This window comes from Populus nigra, chromosome 15 (genome assembly GCF_951802175.1).
Source record: "Populus nigra chromosome 15, ddPopNigr1.1, whole genome shotgun sequence".
Classification (NCBI taxonomy): Eukaryota; Viridiplantae; Streptophyta; class Magnoliopsida; order Malpighiales; family Salicaceae; genus Populus; species Populus nigra.
Window position 1 is genome coordinate 4,077,355 of NC_084866.1, and position 14,791 is coordinate 4,092,145.

The following is a 14,791-nucleotide window of genomic DNA, read 5'->3' on the forward strand; positions in this document are numbered from 1 at the left end:
TTTTTATCATTGATAAAAAATTTTATTTATTAACATAAACAATTTTTAATCTATTTAAATACATGGACTTACCTTTTGATTTACATTTAAAATTTGTATGTTGTAAAAAAAAAACCTAGCTCATGTGGTATCGCATGTGAAATAGCTAGTTAGCTTTAATTTGATGTGAGGAACATTGTTATTAAACTCGGCCCGGCCCGGCGGGTCGATCCGGTGGCTGGACCAGTCCGGGTTTAATAAAAGATCGGTTGTGGCAACAGCCCGGGCAAACTCGGGAGACCCGGGACCCGGGCGACTCAGGCGAACCTGGACGAGACCCGGTTTTTTTTTTCAAATGTGGGATTTGAAACCCATTAGTATATATACTCTATGCTCCCAAGAAAAAAGTCATGTTTTTTCAATGTGGAACAAAAAACCTTTTGGTTTAAATACTTCAACTTAAATTCAATGTGGGATTTGAAGCCCTTTCATATATATACTCTATGTTCCCATGAAAAAAACCATGTTTTTTCAATGTGGGATAAAAAACCTTTTGGTTTAAATACTTCAACTTAAAAGGATAATATAGTATCTTTTCAGTGTGGGATTTGAAACCCTTTCATATATATACTCTATGTTCCCATGAAAAAAAACCATGTTTTTTCAATGTGGGATAAAAAACCATTTGGTTTAAATACTTCAACTTAAAAAGATAACATAGTATTTTTTTCAATGTGGGATTTAAAGCCCTTTCATATATATACTCTATGTTCTCATGAAAAAAGTTATGTTTTTTCAATGTGAGATTTGAAACCCATTAGTATATATACTATATGTTCCTAAGAAAAAAATCATGTTTTTTCAATGTGGGATTAAAAACCTTTTGGTTTAAATACTTCAACTTAAAAGGATAACATATTAACCTTTTAATGTTGGATTTGAAACCTTTTCATATATATACTCTGTGTTTCCATGAAAAAAGTTATATTTTTTCAATATGGAATTTGAAACCTATTAGTATATATATTCTATGTTTCCAAGGAAAAAGTTATATTTTTTTAATGTGGGATAAATTTTTTTAAAAAAATATTCTTTTAAACTTCATAATATATATAATCTATATTTACATGGATTTTTTCATAAAAAATATTAAAACTTTAATTTTTTCAGGTTAATCTGAATTGACCCGAATTGACCCGGATTAACTAATAAAACCCGGGATCTAGCTATTTAGCCGGATTAATTTCCGGACTTGGTTTAACAACTATAGTGAGGAAACAGGGCGGCTGTGTTGCAAGGTCAAGCCATCACGGAAAGAGGAAAGAGCGAGTGAGCTGTGTGTGGTCCACCGGTCGCATTTTCACTCCTCGTCCATGTAACTGCTACAAAATATCACACCTGATACCCCCACGTCCTTCCTTACGTCACCACTCCCTCTCTCATAATTCCACGTGTCCGCGCTCCCCTCCCTCTGACTCTCCTGATCAACACGGTTAGACCTCCCAGGTTCAAACCCACTCTCTCACTATATATACCTTCCATTCGAGCCGCCATTTTCATTATCCACACCACAATTCTCCCGTTTACACCGAGAGCAAAAGCAAAAGAAGAAAGGAAAACCGTTCCAAATTGCAATTTTTTTTTGGATCAGGTTAATAATCAGTGCATTAGCTAGCGAGATTGTCCGGAAAAAAAAATTAAGCAAACAATTAAAAAAATGGTAAGACCATCATCGTCATCAGGGCAACAGTCTGATAGGAATCATGAGCCCAAGTACAAGGGTGTTAGAAAGAGAAAGTGGGGGAAGTGGGTGTCCGAAATCAGACTACCCAATAGTCGGGAGAGAATATGGTTAGGATCTTATGACACGCCCCTAAAAGCGGCGCGTGCATTCGACGCAGCCTTGTATTGTTTACGTGGTAGCGGTGCCAAGTTTAATTTCCCCGACAATCCACCGGACATTGTTGGTGGGCAGTCACTTAGTTCGCAAGAAATACAAGAAGTTGCTGCCAGGTTTGCTAATGAGGAGCCAACATCGTCGTCGACTGCTATGAGAGGTGAATCATCAGAACATGTGGAGAATGACACATCATCGTCGTCTGATGGTGGAGCTGGAGATACTATAGATTGGTCGTTTTTGAACTTGTTGGATTCTAGCGAGGGTGCTTCAGATTTTGGACTCTATCATGGGCTGGACCATATGGGTGGTGATTATTATCCACCACCACCGCCTCCGTCTGAATATAGCATCAGTGGGGATGATCACAATGGAGATGAAGCTTACTCTCAACAGTCATTTCTTTGGAACTTTTAAAGGGATTGATTCAAATTTTGGTAAATTCTATCCTAGATTCCAAGTATAACTCAGGAATTCCGGCGAATTTTAGCTGCCGGCTCCCTGATCTGATTCTTCTTCTACAAAATCCACACAAATGCTGCTCCGTTTTTTCCCCTCAAGTCCAGGAAGGATCTGGCATGTGATAGGGACATGGCCCAGCATATAGGAATTAATTATTTTTACTCCTAGAAACAAATAATGGTGTCCATTTATTGCAGAGAGCCATTGTTTTAGGAGGTATATTTTCTATGATTTTTTGTCCCATACAGTTCCAATATATAATGTGAAATGCCAATTGTTTTTTCTTTTCTTTTTCGTATAATCATGAGGCTATCTCTGCTTAACAACATGGAAGAACTGTTGCGAAAAAAACCTTACTTCTTTACCTTCACGTACTCAGTTACTAACTCAAAATAATCCATCACTTTCTTTCTTTTGTTCAAGCTACAATTTAACAAATGAAACACCTACTGTCCCCGGCCGTGGCACCGTCATGGATCTGTTGTTTTGAGACACAGCCGGTTTTTTCAGATGATAGAATTTCTTAATAGAGATATTGTTGAGAGAGAGTTTTCTTTTCCTGATCTACAAAAAAAAAATACATGAGTGTTTTGGCATATTAACTATTTATATTCTTATATTCATCCAGAGTCATAAGCCTTGCTCTATCCTCCTAACAAAATACATCTCTCACTTGTATATATCAAGCATTTTAAGCCATAATCTCATTCATATGATGATGTGTATCTTTTGTTCTCCTCTTCATATGGAAAATGAAAGGTACGACCAAATAAAAAGGACATAGGTGTAAAGAGAAGGGAATTGTTATGTTCTCTCTTATTATTTCTGCATGGTTACAGTAGGTATATATTACACGAGGAAGGGAACACGATCCTATATATCAGCTAATGAAAGCTGAATATCTACTAATGATTTCAAGGATCAAGCCTAAATATATATGCTAATAACTATATAATAATCTATAAATTCCAAGGATTAAGCCAAAACATATATGCTAATAACTGTACAATAATCTATAGATGGAAGATAAATACATGTTATTAATACTCCCCTCAAGTTGGAGCATGGAGATCCGTAATGCCCAACTTGCATGATAGTGCTTGGAATGCTTCACAGCCTAAGGCTTTTGTGAATATATCTGCCAGCTGACTGTGACTAAGAATGTGCTTGGTGGAGATAAGGCCGACTTTTAGCTTTTCACGAACAACATGACAATCAATTTCTATGTGTTTGGTATGTTCGTGGAAAACAGGATTCAGAGCAATGTGAAGAGCTGCTTGGTTGTCACAATGTAAAAGCATAGGCTGGGAATGGTGGACACCAAGATCATGTAAAAGTGTTTTAAGCCATGTAAGTTCACAAGTAGTGGAAGCAAGGGCTCGATATTCAGCTTTAGCAAACGAACGAGAGACCGTATATTGCTTCTTAGTGCGACAAGAAATATGACTGGTGTCAAGCTGAATGAAAAAACAAGTGGTGGAGCGACGAGTGAGCGGGCAACTAGCCTAGTCCGAATCTGAATAGGCTGAGACTTGAAGAGTGTTAATAGAAGGAAAATATAAACCTTGGCCTGGAGAAGCCTTGATGTAACGAAGAACACGGACAACAACATTATAATGGGATTGTCGAGGTTGGTGCATAAAATGGCTCAAAAGGTTGATAGGGAACACAATATCAGGATGAGAGATTGTGAGATATATCAAACGTCCAACAAGTCGGCAGAAAGAACTAGGATCAGGAAGCAGATCACCATCAATATTATTGAGCTTGAGATGTTGTTCCATTGGAAAGGAAGAGAGACGAGCACTAAGGTGACCGCTATCAGCAAGTATGTTAAGAGCATATTTGCGTTGATTAAGGAAGATGCCAGTGGGAGAGCGAGCAATTTCTAGGCCAAGGAAATATTTGAGTTGGCCGAGGTCCTTAAGCTTAAAGTGTAGAGCAAACATGGCTTTGAAACTATTGATGTTAGTTACATTATTTCCTGCCAAGAGGATAGGGTAGCCTAAGAAAATACATCGTAAAGCACGAAGAGAGAATTTATCGCGATTTTGGCGAGTGGTTTGGGCATAGCATAAACACCTAAACACTCATAAATGTGTATATAATGGTTGTTTTTGAAAAAGAAGTTCATAAGGTGACTTATGATTAAGGTGGGGTGAAGTAGTGCGGTTAATCAAATAAATGGTTGTGAGAACGCATTCACCCCAAAAGGAAATGGGAAGATTGGCTTGAAAACGTAAACATCGGGCCACATTAAGAAGGTGGCGATGTTTACGTTCAGCAACGCCATTTTGTTGAGGTATATCCACACATGTGCGCTCTTGAAGAATGTCATGGTCGTGAAAAAAAGTTTTGGATTTTATTAGATAGAAACTCTTGTCCATTATCGATGCGCACATGCTTAATAGTGCCATTGAATTGATTTTTAACCATTGCATAAAAATTTGTAAGGCAAGTAAAAGTTTCTGATTTCAAACGCATAAGATAAACCCATGTAGTACGTGAGTAATCATCCACGATTGTTAAAAAATAGTGGGCACCTGAATGTGAAGCTGTAGGATAACCACCCTATATATCACAATAAATCCGATTAAAACAAAATGTGCTCTTATTTGTATTCAAAAGAAAAGGTAAACGAGTGTGTTTTGCTCTAGCACAAACATCACAAGGCAAATGTGATTTTGGAATATTTAAGGTTGTTGGAATACTTGATATAGAAGGGTGGCCAAGTCGTTGATGCCAAATAGTAGAGTCAGGAATGCATTGAGAATGTAAAACTGAGATAGAGAAATGTTTGTAGTGGTAAAGTCCATCCCGTACTTCACCCGTTCCAATCAGCTTCCTCGTGGTTAAGTCATGAAAAACACAAAAGTCAGAAAAAAAAAATAGCAACACAGTTGAGAGTACTGGTGAGTTTGCTAATGGACAATAGATTGAATTTAAATAATGGTACGTATAAAACATTAGGAATAGAAATTTCTGGAGAAATACGCAAAGTGCCAGTATAAGTGATAGAGACGATGTCACCATTTAGAAGTGTAATAGGACATGGTTGATTAAGGAGTTGAGTATTACCAAGAGATGAGAAACTGGAAGTCATATGATCTGAGGCTCCTGAATCAATAATCCATTCATAGTTAGAAAAGGAAGCAGAGTGACAAGAGACAAGGTTACCAGCAAAGTTGGCAGAGTTGGTGTTCGCGAGCGATAAGAATTTCAAGAGTCGATTATATTGATCACTTGTGAGGCTAACGATAGCGATCTCAAAAGAGGTTGAAGAACCAGTAACAATATTTTTAGTCTTTGATGAACCAGCTGGAGTGGAAGAACCAATGACATTATTTGCTGCCTTTGACGAACTAGATATTCTATCAAGTGTTCCACGAGTTTGAGGTTTGTTGTTGGGATACCTATTGAGCTTATAACAATGGGCTCTCTAGTGACCATCACGGTCACAATAATCACATTTGGGACGACCACGCCCTCGCCCCTTACTGTCAAAACAATGAGAAAAGTGATGAGGAACCATCATAGCAGCAGACTCAGTTGGAGTACTTGGAATATGAAGAAGGCGTTGTTTCTCCTCTTGATGCAAGATTGAATATACCTTGTTAATAGGAGGTAAAGGATCCATGGCCAAAACTTGGCTACGAATCGAAGCGTATGAGTTATGCAACCCCATTAAAAACTGAAAATCACGTTCAGTGTCTTGTATGTGATTCAATTCTGTTAAGATGCCACAAGTGCATTGTGATGTGGGAGTGAGCATGGCTAGTTAATCCCAATGACCTTTAAGTATTGTAAAGTATGAAGAGATAGTCATTGAGCCTTGAGTGAGAGTAGCAATGTTGCATTTTAGTTTGAAGATTCTTGGATTGTTGCTTTGAGAGAAATGATCCTCAAGATCGAGCCATACATCACGGGGGCAAGCATGATAGATTAAAATGTTAACAATGGATTTATCAATGGAATTGAGAATCCATGATAAGACCATGTCACTACAACGTTCCCATAGTTGAGTTTCTGCTACAGAAGATGTTGGCTTGGAGAGAGTACCGTTAACAAAAACCAATTTATTTTTAGCATTCAAGACCATTTTCATTGCCCTCTTCCAGGTAGGATAATTGTCACCATTACGAAGAGTGGAGACTAGAATGGCATCTGGATGATCAGCGAAATAAAAGAAATAAGGTGAGGATATGTCTTGAATAGATGGAGATGTTAAAGAGGAGGCTGCCTGGGATGTGGTATTTAACATGGTTACAAAAAAAGACATTAAAGAAATATGCTTATAGAAATATGCAGAGAACGAGCTCTGATACCATGTAAAGATAAGGAAATTGTTCTGTTCTCTTTTATTATTTCTGCATGGTTACATTAGGTATATATTACACAAGGACACAATCCTATATATCAGTTAATAAATGTTGAATATCTGCTAATGATTCCAAGGATCAAGCCGAAATATATATGCTAATAAATGTACAATAATCTATAGATTCCAAGGATCAAGCCGAAATATATATGCTAATAAATGTACAATAATCTATAGATTCCAAGGATCAAGCCGAAATATATATGCTAATAACTGTATAATAATCTATAGATGGAAGGTGAATATATGTTGCTAATATAAGCGAGGAATGTTATATTAACTTTAAATTTGATGTTTTTTTTTATCTATAATTTTAGATGTAAACCAAAACGCAATCTCATTTAGAGTTTTAGTAAATATTTCTTTTTAACATAGAGTCAAGAGGATTAACAGTTTCATGCCAAATCTTGTCACATCATAATCATCATCATCATATGTCGCATCTTGGATATTCTTTGATACATAATAATTTATAATTAGGCTCAACTGTCAAAGTAGGTTGACTAATAAATTATATAAATTGAAAGTCATTTCATTAGTTTACATGCTTATAGTAATGTAATAAATGCGAGATTAGATAAAATATTAACAAAAGCTAATCATGGAGGGGAAAATATTATTTAGTGTGAGCGGGTTTCATTGTTTATTGGAACAATGTAATTTTTATCCTTCCAAAATCAATGAACTTCCTATTAAAGGTAATATAATATTTTAGCAAAATATATTAGTTATTATCATATTGATTGGGTAAAAGTTGGTCTTTTCACATTCATAAAGCATAGTATAATGATTAAATTACATTTAAAAGTAAAAACATATTTAACAGGTATCCAGGGCATTTTTTATGTTTTTCATCTTGATTTTTGAGTTATAATAAAGTTGACTTAAAGACAATTTGGTATTTTAATAAATATAAAATATAATTTAAAAATCAAAGTTGTTTGGCGTGTGCAATGCATGTGCCAGCGGGTGAGAAGCACCCACGGTCTTTTAGTGGTGCATGTTACATTTCCTAGGGTCCAAACACCAACTTTCACAATGATGAAGACATTTTCTTCCACTAGGGCGACGTGTATTGTTGTTTAAGTGAGATGTGTCATTAATGACCTTTTCTTTCCTTTTTTTTCTCTTTTCTCTCTTCCCATAGAAATCCACGTTTGCCATTCAAAATTTCATAATTGTCCTTTTATATACTGATATTTCAATTTTTGTCCTAATTTTTTTATTTCTAAATTTTATTCTTGGCTCGTTTTTAAATTTTAATTTGTTTTAAATTTCATTAGTGAATCTATAATTGTGATTTGTTATTTTCTAAAATCTAGCCCTGATTCTTTTGATTTTTTATTTTGAATCCATTTATGAATTTTATTTTTCTTTTTAATTCCCCGTTTCAATTCAAAATTATATGTTGTACTCTTATTTATTTTTTATTTTAAATTCGGTCGTCATTTTTTTAATTTTAATTTTTATTTTTATTTCGGATCATTTTGTATAATTGATTTTTTTTATTTCATTCTTAAACTTCTTTCTTTTGGGGTGGCACGTGTTTGGTAGTGGCACGGTTTGTCTTGGCAATACTTTTTTCCTCTCTTTTCTCTCTCTTCTTGAAATTCATACTTGCCATGCAAAATTTTTTATTTGTCCTCTGATTTATTGGGATTTCCAATTCAATCTTTATTATTTTGTTTTTTAATTTTTGTTTTTGGTCTTTTTGTAAAATTTTAATTTATTTTCAATTTCATCATTCAATCTTGGTTTTGGATATGTTATTTTTTCAATTTAGTCCTTATTTTTTTTATTGTTTTCTTTTTGTTCCTTTTGGTAAAGTGATTTTTCTTTTCAATTTCACCCTTCAATCAAAAATTTTTTTATTTTTTTATTTCAATTTTGATCCTCATTCTTTTGATTATTTAATTTTTTCTTGAGTCCTTTTGTTAAATTGATTTTTATTTTCAATTTCACCCTTCAATCAAAAATAAAATTTATTTTTTGTTTCAATTTTGATCCTCATTCTTTTAATTGTTATTTTTGTTCTGAATGCTTTTGTATAATTTTTTTTTTTTAATTTTATCCTTCAACATTTGATTGATTGAGAATTGAGTTTCTTTGTTTTTCCAGATAGAGTGATTCTAGCATAATGACCTGGGTCACGAGTTTGAAAAGTTAATGTGTTGACATTATTTTGTGTTTTTTTTTGTGTGTTTTACTTGTTTTCTATTATGTTTTCATTGTTCAATATTTTTTTAAAATGAGCTTTGTGATTTTCTTTTTTTTTTCTATTGAGTTATCCAATCTCATGACTTAGATCGCTAATTTGATGGAATAACCCGGGATGGCTTGACCCCGATTGTTGGGGTTAGAGATTTGTCATGCTCACTCGAGTTAACCAGGATCAATTTTTTTAGGTTTTTTTTTATCTAATTTCATCTTTCCATATTTAATGGGTTGAGAATTGAGTTATATTATTTGTTCCCTTCTAGAAAAAAAATCTCAAATTATAGTGATTACTTTTTTTTAATTTGATCTATATATTCTCATTGTTTTTTTTATCGTTTAATTAAAATAAAACTAATTTATTTTATGTATTTACTACACTTAGACATCATTTTATATATATATATCCCGGCGACGTAGTGCAAGTCAAACCTAGTCTAGATTATTAATCCAAAGAAGAAAGAAACAAGATTACTTCATTGGAGACATAATGCAATCCATTGTAAAAAACAGAGCAAGCATAAACTTGGCAATTTGCAGTATCATTACCGGAGATCGTGCTTGATTTATAATCTAAGATTTTAGCATCAGCAAAGGGTCTGAAGTATCTATACTAGGCGAGGACATTCGGCTTCAAAAAACTCTCACAGCAAAGCAAAGGTATCAAAACTGGCAGTGAATTCGAATTAATTTCCTTTGGAAAGAGATTCGGCAGCCAAAAGTGTATAAATGTAACAACGGAAATAAAATAAAAGGGAAACAAGTAATATTTGTATTTCATGCATTCTCTTGTCGATTTAGATTAAAACTGTTGCATGATATACACAGGCGACAATGATTAGTTAAAAACCAAGTCGTGGATGGTTGGGAATTTCAACATAGCACTCTTAAAAGAAGCTGAAATGCAGAGGCTTTATAGAGACGGTGATTACAAAGCATCCCAAAGTCCAGTGTAGTGTATACAAACCTGTATGTTGATTCGTTTGGTAAATATGCTTCATTAATTCTCACTTATATTTGTGAACAAGAAACCTTAGGTTCTGCTGCAACCGAGTTTGAACCTGCTGACCTTCATTCTTCCGTCCAAAGCAAGCGCTAACACATCATATTCCTCCACATACCAGAGTTCAGAAACAACTGCCTGAATGATATTCATGAGAGAATGCCATCATACGTCCAAGGAAAGACAAGGGGAAAGAAAAGGCTTACGTATGCCAACATACCTCAAATCCACGGATTTTATCGTTTAGTTTGGCAACAAGCTCATGGAAAAATCGGAGTTCATCTAAAGGCTCCTGGTTGGGACAATAATCAACAAAAGAAAGTTAAAAAGGGTATAAATAATAACAATGTAAGCAAGCAAATGATCGTCTATATGATGAGATGATTGGTTGAATGGGAACATTAGAAAAAACCCATCTTCTCTGGGCATGTGCACATAAGAGGGCATACTTATGCCTCTAAGTCATGACCAGAAAGAAAGCATTTCATGTAAATTATTGATATAGAGGATTGCCGACAAAAAAAGAACTTTATTATAATGTCCATAGTGGTATGACAAACATTCATTCCATAGGCTTCTTAAAGGGTAGAAAAGGAGAACATCACGTTGCATGATTTTCTGGTTGATTATGGTTCCATTATTTGAAATTAGTGACCACGGGCAGAAGCTGAAGTAAGCAATTGAACAAGACAAAATCATCAGATAATTAATATAATACCATGGGAGGAGATTTAGGATGACCCAAAAGCCTTGCAAATGATGTGTGTAGAATAGCATCATCATACTGCACAACAAATGACTGCGAATTAGTATTAAAAGTCAAGCACATGGCCAAGACTGCCATGTGTTCCACCAGACAATATGAATAAGAAATCCAATAGTCCAAAAGTAAATTAGAAATTCACATGGTTCTTACGAGTTGCTTCTTTGGGGCATGTGGAAGTGCAGTTTTCAGTTTAGCCCGAATGGCTAAGGGATCTGTTCCAGAGATCACCTACAAAAAGTAACAAAGCAGTGCTGTGAATTATTATACTTCTCTACTACAAATTCTTCAGAATGATTTTTCATGTTTCTTTATAAAGATGAAATTTAAGAAACGCTTCAAACAAATAATGGGGCTTAAAATACAGTGATTCACCTATCTGATTGATCTACCAAAAAAGGACACCATCTAATACAACAGCAATAATAAGCATAAACCATCAACTCACACACACACAAAATGTTTTTGAGTTTAACTTGAACAGCAGAAAAGGCTCTGTGAAGGATGAAAAGGAGTGAAGGCCAACAGGTTATCCAGACCAAAGAACAAAAGACTTTTAAATCATTTTTCTAACTCTAAAGCCGGAAAGGAAAAAAGAAAGGAATTGTACTAACAATAATGGAAAAAAAAATCTACAGTTCCTTTCATTTTGAAGGTTTTGTTATTAGAAATATCTGCTTTTTAGGTTCATAAACATCAAAAGCCAACCCTCGGCATTTTGTATGTTGGGCAGGATCCACCATTTTGAATGTGATGACAACTTCCATGCCAACATAGAATCTCTTCAGCACTGTTTAAGAGCAGAAAAGGGGCCATTCCAAGAGGCTTGGATATCACAATCACCATTGTAATGAGAAGCATAGGAACAAGCTGCTTCTTTGGTGGCTGAAAGTAAGGTCAGAATGACAAAATTTGAAAAATCAAAATATACATTGATTAAGGCCCAAAATGCTCCAATTCATCGAGGAGAGACAAGAAAGTCACTGAAAGCAACCTGCCAGCATCCCAGAAGCACGCCAGTTGAAGTCAAAACCACTCTATCCAAGACAATTTTTAAGGGGCAGAGGGAGTCTGCAACAGCTTTGACAGCATTTACTTCAGCTTCGATCTGACAAAACAAAAGAGGATTCAAGACATTAGTATTCTGGAAGGAAGTGAAAAGACGCATAGAATAGTTCTAAAGATGATTTACCTCATCTTCAGTGGCAGGAACAGGTTCAATATGATGTGAGGCATGAAACATGCTAGAATGGTATACACTAGAGTTCTGAAACCAAACTGCTAACCAAAGCACATGTGAGGATTTAACGAGATAACAATTCAACAAGAAGATAACAATACAAAAATATGGAAATGCCAAATGAGGCTGTTTTGATGCGAATGTAAATACCAATACAATTCATGACATTAACATATGAATTGGCAGGCCAAATAATTTCATACCTTTATCAAAGTATGAACTAAATGTATTCTTTACATTGTCCCTGTGCCAAGCAGAGCATAAATATATGATTTAGGCATTGATCAAAGTAGGAAAAATGGAAATGTAAACAAATGCAGAAGGTAAGACAGAAAATGTACCAAGTATCACAAATTTGTAAAATATGAACATTATATCAATGTAAAAATCCATTTTGTAAGAAATATTGAGCATGCATTCAAAAAAAGAAATCAAAACGGAACGTGTTAGTCTAATGAAAAGATATTATTAAAAGATTACAATATACAGCACCCCCACCCCACTAAAAGAAAAAAGAAAAACCAAAAAAAAAAAACAATGGTTTCTCTTGCAAACCGTGTTGTTCAGTTTGTTCAATCAGACTTAGTTTTGGATATTTTCTTTGTAACATATTCCATTATGTAGTTTTACACTGATCAGATGTTAAATGGACCTACAAAGACTAGGTTTATATCCAAGCAGCAGTTCACAACATTGACTGCACAAGACTGAAGAAAACTGGATGGCCATTGTTATGCCGACACCAATAAAAGCAATTCATTACCAAAAGTGAATGTCAAAGGGAAATGATGAATAAACTCTCTAGAAATTTTGCTGAAACCAACAAAAATGTTCAGCCACATGTCATACTTTCAGAGGAATTAGGACTGAGCAACTAATTAGTTTTAGTCAAGGTCAGGTAACACAATTTAACTAGCTTAGACACTAGCTTTAGCAGATATGGTAAGCTTATCAAATCACTTTGTTTTCTTAAGATTGTAAAGGCTGATTAGCTCATAGATGTGGGGCCTTAAATGATAATAAATGGATTGTAGGTTTTTGAAACAACAAGAAAAGGAGCAATTGCCTTGTCGCATACAAATATGTATTGCCCAAAATCCATTAATGGAGCACACATGTAATGCCATCTCCATGTGGTGTCTCCTTCTTTTTTTTCCCCTCTTAGTTAAACAGCTTTAAGAACATAGCCTTGGTGGTCAAGATCCTGCATTTCCTAAAATTTTATGTTTTATATGCAACAAATCCAGAGACAAGTGCGCACTTCATCTGAAATGAAAAGACAATCTCCACCACAAGGTGCATTTCTTCCGTTAGAGGAAATCTACTTCAGGAAGTATTAAGCAAGCTAATAATGATGGATAAGAACATGATATCTAATGAGATTCTTAGCACAGAAAACATCAAGTAGATTGTATGCAAAAAGTCACCTGGCTTAGAAAAGAACAACTCAGATGAAATTGAATAAACTCATCTTGTTACATTATATTTTACACAGTTGATACATAAAGGCAAGTTTTGTTAAAAGGACTCTGAAAACAGTGTCAAGAGTCTAAGATTACAACACAGGAGCAAATGCTTCATTTAGGTCCAAAAGGGATATATTTTGCTAGCATATTAGATTCCCACTCATGTTTTATTTACTGGTGGCTAAAACATATTCGTTTTGCTGCCAATTTTATGGCCTAAGTTTTACAATATGTCTAAAATAACAATCTGCTGATCTTAGGAATAACAATAAATCAAAACAAAAAGGCATGAGAAACAAAAGTAAATGCTCACGAGATGGGCACCGAGTATTCTGGGCTAAGATACAAAACATTAGCCCGGACAGGAGGGTTTGCAGCCTGTACACAGAAGGAAGCCATTATTCACTTTTCAAAATGATGGAAATAGGAACTAAAACTTTGAACTAGTTATGACTAAATTCATCCACAAGTTACCTTGAGCACAGGTGTTACAGATCCATCCTTAAGGGTGAAAATATCCGAGAGCGACAGTGACTGAGAAGTTTCACCGTGTTTGAGGAAAGCTGCTCCACGCTCATCCAAATCCCTTTCCATTTTATCATACAACCTTGAACGCTGCTCCGAATATTTATCTAATGCATGTATTTTTCAAAGTTAATGTCAGCCTTTTATTCTATAGCATGCATCAGTGAGTTTTTTCCCCTGTCTAGACAATCACAACACAAGAGAGAACAAAAAAAAGAAGACATAAATTTTGCAAAACTGAGAAGTCAATCTTCATAAAAGAAATGATGATATGCATTAATTGTGTTCGACTATTTCTCACCTACCAAAAAGACCAAATTGAAGTAAGAGAGAATGTCACCTGAAGACGAAGAAGAAGAGGAATTTTGGAGAGTCATATGGAAGAAAAAGATGTAGAAGAAGATGCAAATACACCAAATTAAAATCACAGTTTTGGAATGGCTCCACCAATTCCCAACACCAACTGCAAATGCCCTTGCCATCTCCAACCAAAAAAAGCTAATGAGTTCATAATATTAATATCCCCATCTGCAACTCACATACACATACTCTGATGTCAAAATCAAATCCCCTTCCTTTTTCTTATCACAATTTACAGTAACCGAACTCAACAATAGTTAAAAAAAACAATTGAGATTTCCATTAGAGACCGAGACATCAAAAACCCACCACTTAAAAACTTCAAACATGAAGCACAATCGTAAGCCTTACCTTGTCCAACCCAGCCAGACAACGACAACCTCCAATTTTATTGCATGAAGTGCTTGTGAATTCAACTTTTAGTTTGATCTCTTATAATTCTGTCCTGGATGTTTTATTTGTTGTGTTTAATTACATAATTTCCCCTGTAGGTTTCAATGTGGT

The 14,791-nt window shown here is 34.9% G+C and overlaps 2 protein-coding genes across 7 annotated transcripts; one reads left to right on the top strand and one right to left on the bottom strand.

Moving 5' to 3' along the window:
* Nucleotides 1-1,551: 1,551 nt before the first annotated feature.
* Nucleotides 1,552-2,623, top strand: LOC133674303 (ethylene-responsive transcription factor ERF017-like). The gene has a single exon (XM_062095350.1). It carries the CDS (start codon nucleotides 1,697-1,699, stop codon nucleotides 2,291-2,293), a length of 597 nt encoding a protein of 198 aa, XP_061951334.1. The 5' UTR covers nucleotides 1,552-1,696; the 3' UTR covers nucleotides 2,294-2,623.
* A 7,051-nt stretch (nucleotides 2,624-9,674) lies between these two features.
* On the bottom strand, nucleotides 9,675-14,782 carry LOC133673692 (uncharacterized). 6 transcript variants are annotated; one of them, XM_062094551.1, is made up of 12 exons: nucleotides 14,639-14,782; nucleotides 14,268-14,455; nucleotides 13,877-14,034; nucleotides 13,716-13,780; nucleotides 12,140-12,180; nucleotides 11,889-11,974; nucleotides 11,691-11,804; nucleotides 11,405-11,581; nucleotides 10,850-10,927; nucleotides 10,652-10,717; nucleotides 10,154-10,225; nucleotides 9,675-10,067 (listed from the first exon to the last, which is right to left on the bottom strand). In XM_062094551.1, the coding sequence occupies exons 2-12, from the start codon at nucleotides 14,407-14,409 to the stop codon at nucleotides 10,026-10,028; spliced, it is 1,041 nt and encodes a 346-aa protein (XP_061950535.1). In that variant the 5' UTR covers nucleotides 14,410-14,455; nucleotides 14,639-14,782; the 3' UTR covers nucleotides 9,675-10,025. The 6 variants fall into 6 exon arrangements, with proteins under 6 accessions (XP_061950535.1, XP_061950533.1, XP_061950536.1 ...); XM_062094549.1 differs by having other exon boundaries at nucleotides 9,675-10,071; XM_062094552.1 differs by having other exon boundaries at nucleotides 9,675-10,071; nucleotides 14,268-14,401; nucleotides 14,639-14,737.
* Between the last annotated feature and the right edge of the window lie 9 nt (nucleotides 14,783-14,791).